The 12,843-nt window shown below is 39.1% G+C and overlaps 1 protein-coding gene across 1 annotated transcript; it reads left to right on the top strand.

Moving 5' to 3' along the window:
• The first annotated feature begins 1,150 nt into the window (after positions 1–1,150).
• acanb (aggrecan b) lies at positions 1,151–11,259 on the top strand. The gene is made up of 18 exons (XM_056451604.1): positions 1,151–1,348; positions 4,610–4,692; positions 4,777–5,169; positions 5,251–5,425; positions 5,558–5,685; positions 5,775–6,068; positions 6,310–6,603; positions 6,727–6,910; positions 7,013–7,140; positions 7,231–7,524; positions 7,610–7,705; positions 7,803–9,128; positions 9,218–9,331; positions 9,656–9,814; positions 9,899–9,981; positions 10,085–10,229; positions 10,471–10,653; positions 10,876–11,259. The coding sequence occupies exons 2-18, from the start codon at positions 4,617–4,619 to the stop codon at positions 10,959–10,961; spliced, it is 4,158 nt and encodes a 1,385-aa protein (XP_056307579.1). The 5' UTR covers positions 1,151–1,348; positions 4,610–4,616; the 3' UTR covers positions 10,962–11,259.
• Positions 11,260–12,843: the final 1,584 nt, after the last annotated feature.

The raw sequence follows: 12,843 nt of genomic DNA, 5'->3' as shown, positions 1-12,843 counted from the left end.
TTTTCAAGTTACTTCTATACAGCTTAAAGTGACATTTAAAGGTTTAACTATGTTAATTAGGTTAACTAGGCAGGTTAGGGTAATTAGGCAAGTTATTGTATAGCGATGGTTTGTTCTGTAGACTATAAAAGTAAAATCGAAAAAAAATTTGCTTAAAGGGGCTAATAATTTGGACCATAAAATCGCTCTTAAAAAGTTAAAAACTGCTTTTATTCTAGCCGAAATAAAAAAAACAAGACTTTCGCCTGAAGAAAAAAATATTATCAGACATACTGTGAAAATTTCTTTGCTCTGTTAAACATCATTGGGAAATATTAAAAAATAAAATCAAAAGGGGGCGAATAATTTTTACTTCAACTGCATATAATATCAATCATGCATATCAATATGCTGTCAAACAATTATGTGTGTATTTACACATAAATATACACGTGTGTATATATATATATATATATATATATATGCGTGTGTGTGTGTGTGTGTGTGTGTGTGTGTGTGTTAATACAAAATATTTATCTTGAATTTGATGAATCATGATTAATCGTTTGAAAGCACATAAAAAATAAGTACAATAAATGTAAAGGCAATGCCTTTTTGAAAGATTGTAATGTTTGTATATGACAATCAATAAACACAAATAAATGAAAGTCATATTTTGAACATCTTTTTATGAACCAAATAGTTTAAGTCAGAATTATTACCCCCCTGAATTGTTAGTTAATTACTCATCTATAAAAACTGATTTATTTTATCGTTACCATGATGACAGTAAATAATGTTTAGACCTTAAAATGGCTTTTAAATAATTAAAAACTGCTTTTATTCTAGTCAAAATCGAACTAAGACTTTCTCCAGAAGAAAAAAGATTATCAGACATACTGTGAAAATTTCCTTGCTTTGTTGAAAATCATTTGGGAAATATTTAAAAAAGAAAAGAAATTCAAAGGGGTGCTAATAATTCTCAATTCAACTGTATTTCATTTCATTTTGTGACAACATCCCACAATGATCCCAAAATAAATCCATTGCCAATTAGTCCCTGCAGCCAATCAGCAGCATTTTCTCTAAAAGTTGTGATTTGAACATTCAAACTGCCATTTAAGAGCACTAAATAGTCCCCACTCCCATATCCCAGCCTCTCTATGTTCTGTCCTGGCTCTCTCTCTTCCACTCACTTCACTAAACTTGTTCCCAATCTGAATTAGATCCCTTTCTGCTCCTGCCTCACTCAGGGAAGGCAAGCAGTCCAAAAACTGCGGGATTTAGACATTTCCCAAATGAAAGATTAATGAAAGACACAACGACACTGCAAAGAACAAGACTAGAAAGAAGGAACAATATTAGTTTGGTAAGTTTTTAAAAAATATATTTATTAATTAATATTCACAAAGCTCAAGTTATTTTATTTTTTGTATATGTAAAGTTTATGTATTTTTCGTTCATTAATGTTAGAATTATGTAAGACAATTTAGAAATAAGTTAATATAAATATTTAAATTTGATAAAACATTATTACTTCATGGACAAAATGTCTATATATATATATATATATATAATTGATTTATTTTTTAATTGATGTATTTATTTAATTATTTATTTTTGTGATTGCTTTGAAAACCATTCTTTGCATCATAAATTTCACTGCTGGTCAATATATATAGTATAGTATATATAGTAAGTGCGTATGTGAAAAACAAACCAAAAACAAATGTGAAAAACAAATCTTGAATCAGATATATAGGGCTTTGGGGCATTTTTTGTGTTTGAGTCAGTAAAAAGAAAGGCTTTCAATGTGGCTTGAATGTTATTCAAATATTTTGAATATTAGTTATTGTTTCTGCTTATATCATTTTGCATGCAACAAAAGCTGTGTCAAATGGTTTATGAGTTGTGACCTATTTCATGTGTGTATTAACATACTTTCCCCATACAAGATTCCTAGACTTGCTTACCTGTGTGTTTTGAATGTGGACAGTGTTCTGGTCCCGTGGCTCTCTGGGGGTTTGGGTGATTTAGGGCCTCCTGTGGAATAGAGCAGAGTATTTACATTGGCTTTAATGCAGGCCTGAGTCTAAAGCACAGACCACAGCAGGAACAGAGCTCTGCTTATTGGCCTGTGCCTGATGGGAAGAGAACATACCACACTGGCTGAATGGAGATACTGTGGAAGTCCTCTCTCCACACCTGCATGACAAGACCAGAATATAACTGTAGATGTCGCATTTTATCTACTAAAAAAACATTTGAGTTGGACATTTGAGTAGTCAAATATGTTTATTTCACAAAGACGTGCTTTCTTATCATACTGTATTCATAAAATGCAGTGACTTGATAGAGGCAATTTCGGTTGTCAAAATAATTGATTCCCTAATGGATTCTTGAGGACTAGACAGTAATCTGGCCTTCTTGACAGAAGAGATCCGCAATAAGTCATCTCAGACAGCCGAGTTAGCATATTTCCGTCTATCGAGCAGATGTTGAATGTGGCGCTTCTCACCACACACAACCTATTTGTGTGTGTGTTGGCAGAGGATCTATTTAAAATAACCTTAGTATCTTCAACATGCATTTTTGTCTATGCATAAGTGCTCATTTACTTGTATGGGAGGTGGTCTATTGTACTTAATTCTGGTCCCGCTGGCATATAAACCAGTTAAACAGAAGTAAGGCATTAGGGGAGTGAGATAAAAAGCTACTTGACGGGCCGTGCCAGGATGGAGGTCTCCTACAGTCACTCAGTGCATTTAAAACAGCTTGATTCAGAAAACCTGAGCAATAGCCAGGATGGAAAAATTTAGGAAAAGTTGTGAATGTCGCACTGTTTATCATCGAACTGAACTTCAGCATTTATAAATATTACAGAGAAATATTGTGCTACTATCCAACTTGATTTCACAGTAGCCACTGATTAAAATTCAACTTACCAAGTCCAGAACATTTCCTGTGGCACAAAGAGCGAACTATTCTTCTTTAGAGAGAGAGAGACGGGGAGAAAGAGAGTGTACGTGTGAACGTTTAAAAGGGTGAGTGAATTAATGACGTCATGTTTCAAATCGGTTCCAAATTTCCACCCGGAGTACAGTAGCTCAGTCAGGCGGAGTAAAGACTTGGAGAAAAGGAGAAACTCCCTTTGGAATGGCTTGAGTGATTTGCTCAGTCCAGTCAGTGTGCCCTAGGAACATTGGATTAAAGAAATTTTTTTTGGCAAAAGTGGGCAACTCCAGTCATGGGAAGCCAAGGTCCTGTTGAGTTCTACGCCATCCCTAATCCAGCACACCTAAAAAAAAATACATAATCTGTGTCTCAGGATTGCTTAAATATAACAAGCAGGTGTGTTTTCAACTGATATCTGTCATGCTGATGAAAAATCTGAAGCAAAACATGAGGAAATGCAAGATTTTCATATTTAAATAGGGCTTGTTTTACAATTTTGACACCGATTTAGACTTTGAAGAGACATTAATTTCCTCTGGCATTGGAGCATTTTAAAGTTGTGTCTGTCAGATTTTGAATGCCGTGTTAGCAAGAGGATCCATGAGCAGAGACATAGGCTAACCATTCAGCTGACAGATGCAGCTTTCTCCAGTGTCCCTGTAAGGGCTCTTGTAAACTGGTCATCATTAAAGCCAATCACAGTCATCTCTGTTGAGTGACCCATTATGAACACCTAAAAACTGCGTGGTCTCAGAGCTTGACAGAATAATTCAAAAAGTGTTCTCTCTATAAATAAACCCAGTCTCGTGAATAATAATTATACACCGGCGCACCATCAAATCCTCAGCCCTATGTTGTGTCATCGCAAGTGATTCCAACATGATATATATTTTAAAGCTTGAAGATAATACTTAAGGGGGAAAAATAAAAATTATCCAGTTGTTCCATACAGTTAAAGTTTACAGATGCTAATGTAGTGTTAACTGACGTTCAAATTAGTAGAGGGTTTCATGACCCTTTTTAAAGGGATAATTCTGTCCTTCATTTACCTCTGGGACATCTCTCCACCTCATTTGCCCACAAAGCAGAGGTATCAAACTTGGCCCCTGAAGGGCCACAGTCTTCCAGATTTTAGAATAAACCTTAATAAAACAATCCTGATCTGGCAAGTTTGGTAATTTGAGCTTATTGAAAAGTTACAGTACAGCTATTTGTGAAGCAGTGCAGGAAATTAACCAGGGATGGGAACATTGCCCTCTGAGTGGCACTTTGAAGAAAAAGCATGTTCTAATCATGTTAGTGTCCTTGATTCTGCAGTGCTTCAGCCGTCTAAGAAGTGTGACATCTTTGATTTAAGCTATTGTCCCCCAAAACTGTGGTGCCTGGTTTATGTCCTGAAGTACCCCCAACTCTGCACATTGTGCGCATTTAATAAAATACACCAGATTCAATTCATCAACTTAGTTGAGACTCCAAGACCAAAAATGGTTGTGTCAGAGGAGGGAGACATCAAATTGTGAACTACCAGGGGTTTGCTTGAGAACCACTGCCCTACATCTCTTCTGTTACTGTACTGATCTGGCTGCTCTGTTATATGCTTTACTGTCAAACATTAGTCAAATCTCCATGATGCTATATTATTAATGTAAAACACTCTGTTTCTATATTTCTTAAGGTGAAACATGTCTTTGATTTGGCTGCTGCTGCATGTATGCATCCATGGCATTTCTGGCATGATATTGTTTGGAGACATGGCTGGTAGGTAAAAATTTGGTTATTTTTGTATTGCAAACTTTTAATGCTTTAAGTGAAAAATAACTTAGTTTAAGATATGTCGTCCAGATCAAGACAGCACCCTCAGTGTGAGCATCCCTGTGGAACAGCCACTGCGCCCCCTACTTGGGGGGAGCATGGTTATCCCTTGCTACTTTCAGGACATCACCCTCCATAACCCTGGCACCTTGACCTCCCCAACCAATGCCCCACTGTCCCAGCGTATTAAATGGAGTCACATCCACAAGGGCAAAATATCTCTTATCCTGGTTGCCACTGAGGGTCAGGTCCAGGTTGAGACAGAGTACTTGGACAGGGTTCATCTCGTAAACTACCCCATAGTGCCAGGTGATGCTACCATTGAAATCTCAGAACTCCGTTCCCATGATTCTGGCACCTACCGGTGTGAGGTCATGCAGGGAATTGACGATAACTATGATTCGGTGGAAATGCAAGTACAAGGTAAGGCACTACAAATAAAGCACATTTATTGAACACATAAGTAACTGAAAATTGTCAGTTAAATTTCTCAAATCTTTACAGGTATTGTATTTCACTACCGAGCAATTTCTACCCGATACACATTAACCTTTGAAATGGCAAAAGCAGCCTGCATTCAGAACAGTGCTGTTATCGCAACTCCAGCACAGTTGCAAGCTGCCTATGATGATGGATTCCATCAGTGTGATGCTGGCTGGCTTTCAGACCAAACCGTGAGGTAATGACAATTGTGATGAACTGTTTGATATGCTCAAAATAAAAGGTTTAAGTAAAATAATCAAAAGCCCCTTCAACTTTTTTAAAGACACAAACTCATAATTATAATAACATTACATGCAATTCTCCATAGATATCCTATCCATGAACCGAGGGAGCCTTGTTATGGAGACAAACACAATTTCCCAGGTGTTCGAACATACGGAGTCCGAGACATCAATGAAACCTATGATGTGTACTGTTTTGCAGAGAAAATGTCAGGTACCTCAGGCATTTCCAAACCTAAATGTATCTTGTTTGTGTATTTTTGCTGCTGTGTTTTTACTTTATGGATTCTCCTCATCACCTAGGCAGAGTGTTCTACTCCATGTCTGTGGAAAAGTTCACATTTGCAGATGCTGAAGACCAATGTGCAAAGTTGGGAGCTCAATTAGCTACCACAGGGCAGCTGTACCTAGCATGGAAGACTGGTATGGATGTGTGCAACGCTGGCTGGCTAGCAGACAGGAGTGTGCGGTACCCTATAAACATAGCTAGACCCCAATGTGGTGGGGGGCTTTTGGGAGTGCGAACAGTTTACCTGTTTCCAAATCAGACTGGTTATCCATACCCAGACTCCCGCTATGATGCAATCTGTTATGAAGGTAAGCACAGAGAATGTAATTCATATTCTAGATTTTTGTCAAATATTTTTGCTAAATAATTTACATATCCTCATTTGTGATACATAAATAATTTTTGTCAGCTTCCAGTTGGAGTTGTATCCCTTCTAGCAGAAACTTTTTTATGATATTGACTAGACTAGAAGCGTGAGCATCCAATGATATCCATGTCTTCTTATGGCTCAAAAAACTCAGTTCTCACACTCTGTTAATTATTTTGCAGATAAAGGAGATAAGGTCTTAATAAAGACCACACCATTTCCAGAAATATACACTCCCACCGATTCTGTGTTAACAGTGGCTACAGTCACATCAAGCTCTTTAGATTATACAGAACAAGTGACCACTGAAGGAGAGGTCCGTGGCCAACTATTGACAGATGAGCCCTTTAACACAACAAGCACAGAAAGTCCACTATCTCCACCTCTCAACATAACTGATGTAGAAGACATCATCAATGAGGCCACAGCTCCACCTTCCTTGGAACATGCAATTCCCAGTGTCAATGTCACTGCTAGTAAGTGGACTTAACTTAATCCAATGTGTCTTGAGATGACCATGTTGCAATCAGTCAAGTCCACAGATGAGGGGCTCTTGAAAAGGTCCTAATTAAATTTGCTCATATTTTTCCTTGCCTTAGAAATCAAGGGAGTAGTATTCCACTATCGTGCTGACTCTAGACGCTATGGTTACACCTTTGAGGAAGCACAAGAGGCTTGTCAGAAGCTGGGAGCAGTCATTGCCACTCCTGAGCTCCTTCAGGCTGCTTATGAAGCTGGCCTTCATCAATGCAGTGCAGGTTGGCTACAGGATCAAACTGTCAGGTGAGCATAGTTTTACAAAGTGCAGACCTTATATTTGTGTCTCTGATGAATTAACTGGAATCAGGGCTCCGATATATGCATATTGACACCTCCTTTGTTTAGATATCCAATTGTGCATCCTCGAAAGAAATGCTCTGGAGATCGTGGGGATGTCCCTGGTGTACGCTCTTACAATATTAGGCCTGCACATGAACGGTATGATGTGTACTGTTACATGGACCAAATAAAGGGTGAGTACTATTTCAAGTTATAAAGTCTATTCATGACAACATGATTAACACATTAATCTATGATATCACTGTTTGGTCTGTATCCCTTAGGAGAGATCTTCCATGCGAGCTCACTAGCTGGCTTTACCTACTATGAAGCTGTTGCCCATTGCAGAAAACTGAGTTCTACTCTTGCCTCAACTGGAGAACTCTATGCAGCATGGAATCAGGGTTTCCACAAGTGCAGCCCTGGATGGCTGGCTGACCGCAGTGTCCGCTATCCTGTCCATAGCCCAGACTTCGATTGTGGTGGAAACAAAACTGGAGTCCAGACAATTTATGGCCAACCAAACCAAACAGGCTCCCCACATCCATACTCTAGATATGATGCATACTGTTTTAAAGGTAAAACAGCTCAATACATGTTTGTACGTGTTTGCAATGACAGGCAAGACAAGGTGTTGATCTCAGATTCTTATTTGTTTTTCAGCAAATCTCTCTTTGGTGCTTGATGAAGATATGCTGAATGCTACAAATATTGAAAAAGATCTTAACATTACAGACATAACAATGCTGCTGAGACCTGGTATCAAATATTTGATACTTCTGCTTGATATTGCAAATCTTGAAACAGTATTACTGTCATATTTAGGTGTGCTAACTTTAAATGATTTGTCTTACAGTCCGTCCAATTGTCCCTCCCTTGTTTGTGGACATGTCTGGATCTGGATCTGGATCTGGATATGCATCTGGATCTACATCTGGATCAGGGTCAGATTCAGATTCAGCCTCAGGCTCGGCATCAGGTGTTCATGATTCTAGCTCCGGTTACATATCAGGAAGCGGCATAGCCAGTGGTAGCGCATCAGGTTCTGGCCAAAGTGGTGATGGATCAGGTTTCCTTGTGAGGTACCAAGAAGGTACAGGTGCACTCATGTGGTCTTCTGCCTCCGGTAGTGCTTCAGAGGCTAAAGACGGCAGTGGTAGCGGTCTTATCATTACTTTGGGAATAGAATCAGGGGACCAAGAATCAGGAGAGGAGTCTGGACACTTTGAAGTGGCTAGTGGTCTTCCATCTGGACTTGGCAGTGGAATAAGTGGTTCAGGAACAAGCGGGCTCTTCAGTGGTGAAGAATCAAGTGGATCAGGCTTTTTCAGTGTGTCATTTGTAGACACAAAAATGATTGATCTTACTGCAAGAGCCTCTGGAGAGCAGGAATTGTCTGGCTTTTACACTGCTGTTAGTGGGTTTACATCTGGTTCTGGTTTTGAAACTGGCTCTCCCATTGGATTTGAATCAAGCTCTGCCTCTGGATCTGGTTCTGGCTTTGAAACTGGCTCTGCCATTGGATTTGAATCAAGCTCTACCTCTGCTTTTGGATCTGGCTCTGGATTTGGATCTGGCTTTGTCTCTGGATTTGAATCTAGCTCTGCCTCTGGATTTGGATCTGGCTCTGCCTCTGGATTTGGAGCTGGCCTTGCCTCTGGATTTGAATCTAGCTCTGACTCTGGATTTGGATCAAGCCCTGCTTCTGGATTTGGATCTAGCTCTGCCATTGGCTTAGAATCAAGCTCATCCTCTGGCTTAGAATCTGGCTCTGCTTCTGGAACATCAGGTTATCCCAGTCATCCTTCAGGTGAGGCGACTGGACACATTCAGAGACAAGATGGAGAGATGATTATTTTTACAGATGATCAGGTCACTGAGTTGACATTTAGGCCCACAGCTGGAACAGAACAGGGCCGTGGATCGGTAGAGATCAGTGGTGAGGGCAGTACTCCAGAACATTATACTGAAGATTCCATATCAGTTTCAAACAGTACTTCATATGAAACAGATGACCTCCTACCAGAAAAAGATGAGAAAATTAGTGTCACCTTGGAGGCTTTTGATGTGACTGTTAAGTCACCTCTGATTACCACACCAACTAACATCCCTAGACTCACCACTCCATCTTCAGCTTCACTACAAATGCCAAAATCTACAATGAATCCATCTGTTACCGAAGGTAATAACTCAACTAAAATATCTTACTTTTTATTATTTTACCATTGTACACAATCTACATATAAACATTTGAAAATTAATCTTTGGCAGCTCCTTCTGACCCCTGTGATCCAAACCCCTGTGGTCAAGGTTTATGCTCTTTACAAGATGGAGTTGCGTTTTGTCAGTGTCATTCAGGATTCAGTGGAGAAAACTGCTCAGTGTGTAAGTGAAAAGCCACAGATAGAGTAGTAAACGCTAACCATTCAAATATGCCATGATTTTCAAACCACACATCTTCATTTCCTTTGTCTAACAATCTTGCTACTTCCTATAGGCATGAGTGAGGGTATAATCAAAAAGCATTTAATTACATTAAATTATAAGCTTTTGGAGTAAATATATGTTGGTTATTTACTACGACATTTAATGGGAACAAAATTTTCCTTACAAATACAGAGTGTAGGAAGCAGTGAAATGCATAGGGAATGTGTGAATTGAGATGCAAGTCACCCCTTTAAAAATCACCTTTCTCTTCTGTGTTTTCAGTGGTACAGGGATGTGCTGAAGGGTGGATGGAGTTTATGGGCAGCTGTTACATTCATTTTGATGAGCGTGAGACCTGGACCAGTGCTGAGCAACACTGTCAAGAGCTAAACTCTCACCTAGTTAGCATATCTTCCCAACATGAACAAGAGTTTGTAAAAAGTGAGTTGAAAGTCATTTCTAATACAATTTTATACCTGTTTTGTGATCTACATGAAAGTGCTTGTACATTTCTGTACCCTCTAGCTCAAGCTCAAGATTATCAGTGGATTGGACTAAATGATATGGATGTGCAAAATGAGTTCCGTTGGACAGATGGAAGTCCTTTGGTGAGACCAACTTCTTCTGACATTCTTTCCAAACAAAGTGACATATTTGACCCGAGGCATCTAAATTATCTAACTGTTTCAACCAGTGCTACTTTTTTTACAGGAATATGAAAACTGGAGACCCAACCAGCCAGATAATTACTTTAGCACAGGAGAAGATTGTGTGGTAATGATATGGCATGAGAATGGCCAGTGGAATGACGTACCTTGCAACTACCATCTTCCTTTTACTTGCAAGAGTGGACCTGGTAAGAGGAGGTGATAGACAAGAATTTCACCGCCAACTCGATTAGCTATGTTAGACATTTGTCAAACTAGCTACATTCCAAGTCATTATTATAATCATTATGTTTTATTGTTATTATAGTCTAGCAAAAGTTATCTTTGTCAGTCATATTAAACATGGTCAGTGGTGATGTGAAAGCAAATAAAATACTATTTCATTACTTAAGTGATTTTGCTATTTTGTTTCACCCTTTTCACTTGTAGTCACATGTTCATCGCCTCCTGAGGTACAGAATGCCAGGATGCTTGGGAACAGCAAAGATCGCTACCCTGTTAATTCTTTCATTCGGTACCAGTGTAACAGTGGGTTTACACAGCGCCACCTTTCTGTGGTGCGATGCTTACCAGATGGTCAGTGGGAAAAGCCTAGAGTGGAATGCATAAGGGGTAAGTATTTATCCCACTAAACTAAATTACAAAGTTTAAGGAGAGTCGTGACTTAATGTAACCAAGTACTGGAAGGACCAAAATTCCCAGTACTGGAAGGAGTCATGGCTGGAGTAGTTCAGGGTGCGTTGGGAAACCAGTGCTTAAAGTTATGCTTTGTGGTGTGAAGTTCCATTTCAAATATCTAAAAAGCTGTGTCAATGTTTTTACCTCCCTCAACAGGCATAGAAAACAACAGGCTAAGGAAAAGATCCCTCAATATACGTCCCAAGGCAGTCAACAGTCGGACGTGGAAGAAGGTCCTGTAAACAAAAGCACACACTTCAAAACATCCAGAGGACTATTATTAATAAAGATCATCTGTACAGAAGGCTTATTTACACAGAAAACCTCAAGAGAACAACCTAATGTATAATGACAAACTTCACTGTAGTCCACCTGGCTGATTGGTTTACAAGTTTACTGCTCAGAGCTCTGTTTTGGTGAGAAGAAAGATAGATATCTGGGTTTATTTAAATTTATTTAAAAAGAATAGTATTTCTCCATTTTTGTACAGAACTGCTGAGTCAGAAATTATCTGATCTATAAAGAACAGACAAAATTGCACAGAGTGCTCCTTGAGTTTTCAATTTAAGCTATTATTATGTACATATCATTCAGTCCTTAAAATAAAAATCAAGAATTTTTCAAGGAAATTATTCTGCATTAGTGCAAACATTTTTTAAAGGTTTCCCAAGTGATGCTAATGCTTACTTGTATAAACATTACCTCACCAACAATAAGCATGGTCACTTCCTGGTTTTTGATAAGCCAGCTTGGGCATTTCTGGTGATCTATCTGTTATCAAGACATCATTCTATACAAGCTGCCTTCAAGATCTGTCTTGGCTCAACAATCTGATAGTAACAAAATATAAACAGTGAGGCGCACTAGATGAAAAACACAGCATGCTACGTCACTTCTTTAAAACCTTAACACACTGCATTATTTGAGTCTACAGACATCTGTGGTGGTTGTCATCTTGAAGATCTTGTGTCATCTTTGAACTACATTATTGCTAGAAGTATTTAACAGACTAGGTAATGTTAAGTTTTACAATATTTATACTATTAAAGCTACCTCCAAAAATTGAAGATACCGCAACTTTGACAAGTGATGTTTCACTGGAAAATTTTCAGCTGGCTTATATTATTTTTGAAGAACTTTGGAATGGTCCATGCATACAGCAAACTTGCACAAACTTTGATCAGTGTCCATTTTCGGAGTGGTATACTTAATCTGGAACAGTAAACTGTATACTCCCAGCAGGCACTCGATGTCAACATGACGTCAGATTGGCATTGTTCTGCAACGTCGGACAGACACTGCATTTTAGTTACTTTCCAACGCAACTAAGGGTGCTTTCACATCTGTAGTTCCCCTCATTTGGTCTGCACCAAGGGCAATAAATGATACATTGTAGCATTTTCTGCCGTCTTTGGGCCATTTTCACACCACACTGCTGGCTTTGGTCCGAACCAGATGAAAAGAACCAAAATGCAGTCCTCTGACAAAGTCCACATCTCTCATTGGCCAGATGTTATTGAACATATTTCCTAAACTTCTTATCAATTGGTCAGAATTCACGTGCAGGAAAATGCCAATGGAACTCCCGCAAGTAAACAAACCGGCAGACACAAAATGTCGCTTTTTTTACCATGGAGCTACGACTGCGCTGACTGATTGTATCCCTGCTCATAGTATACCATATACTTTGTTTACATCACTTTAGACAAACTATCCATTTCGAGAATGAAGCGCGGCTGCTAGAAAACAATGTTTTAATGAATCGCACGTCACTTCAGGAGGAGGCGTGAATTAATTTTGCTGAACTGCGACATGGTCATCTTGCGGAAATATTACCAACGATCCATTAGGTAATGTTATTCCCTCTCTCTCTCTGTTGGTAAAGTGCTGTCAACAAATATTTTTCCTACACGCCCTATAATGCACAGTGCATCGGCCTACAGCAGCTGGATTAGTCCAAGGGTTCGTTTGAAAGCGTCCACCTCTTCAAGTAGGTCTCGGTACGCTTTTTTGGTCCGCGTTTGGTGCGCACTTGAGCACGATTGCTGCATTCACACATGCCCAAACGAACCGCACCGAAAGGGAAAACGAATAGTGCGATTCAACCGAACAAAATAAGGCAGG

The sequence above is a fragment of the Danio aesculapii genome, chromosome 25 (genome assembly GCF_903798145.1).
Source record: "Danio aesculapii chromosome 25, fDanAes4.1, whole genome shotgun sequence".
Taxonomy (NCBI): domain Eukaryota; kingdom Metazoa; phylum Chordata; class Actinopteri; order Cypriniformes; family Danionidae; genus Danio; species Danio aesculapii.
The sequence above is the reverse complement of the archived record's forward strand: the minus strand, read 5'-3'. Positions and strand labels throughout refer to the sequence as shown.

Bases quoted from the DNA above. Each gene is read 5' to 3' on its own strand.
- acanb (XM_056451604.1), top strand. From the start codon at position 4,617: ATGTCTTTGATTTGGCTGCTGCTGCATGTATGCATCCATGGCATTTCT. The intron at 4,693-4,776 runs GTAGGTAAAAAT...TATGTCGTCCAG, and splicing joins ATTGTTTGGAGACATGGCTG to ATCAAGACAGCACCCTCAGT. The intron at 7,141-7,230 runs GTGAGTACTATT...TGTATCCCTTAG, and splicing joins TTACATGGACCAAATAAAGG to GAGAGATCTTCCATGCGAGC.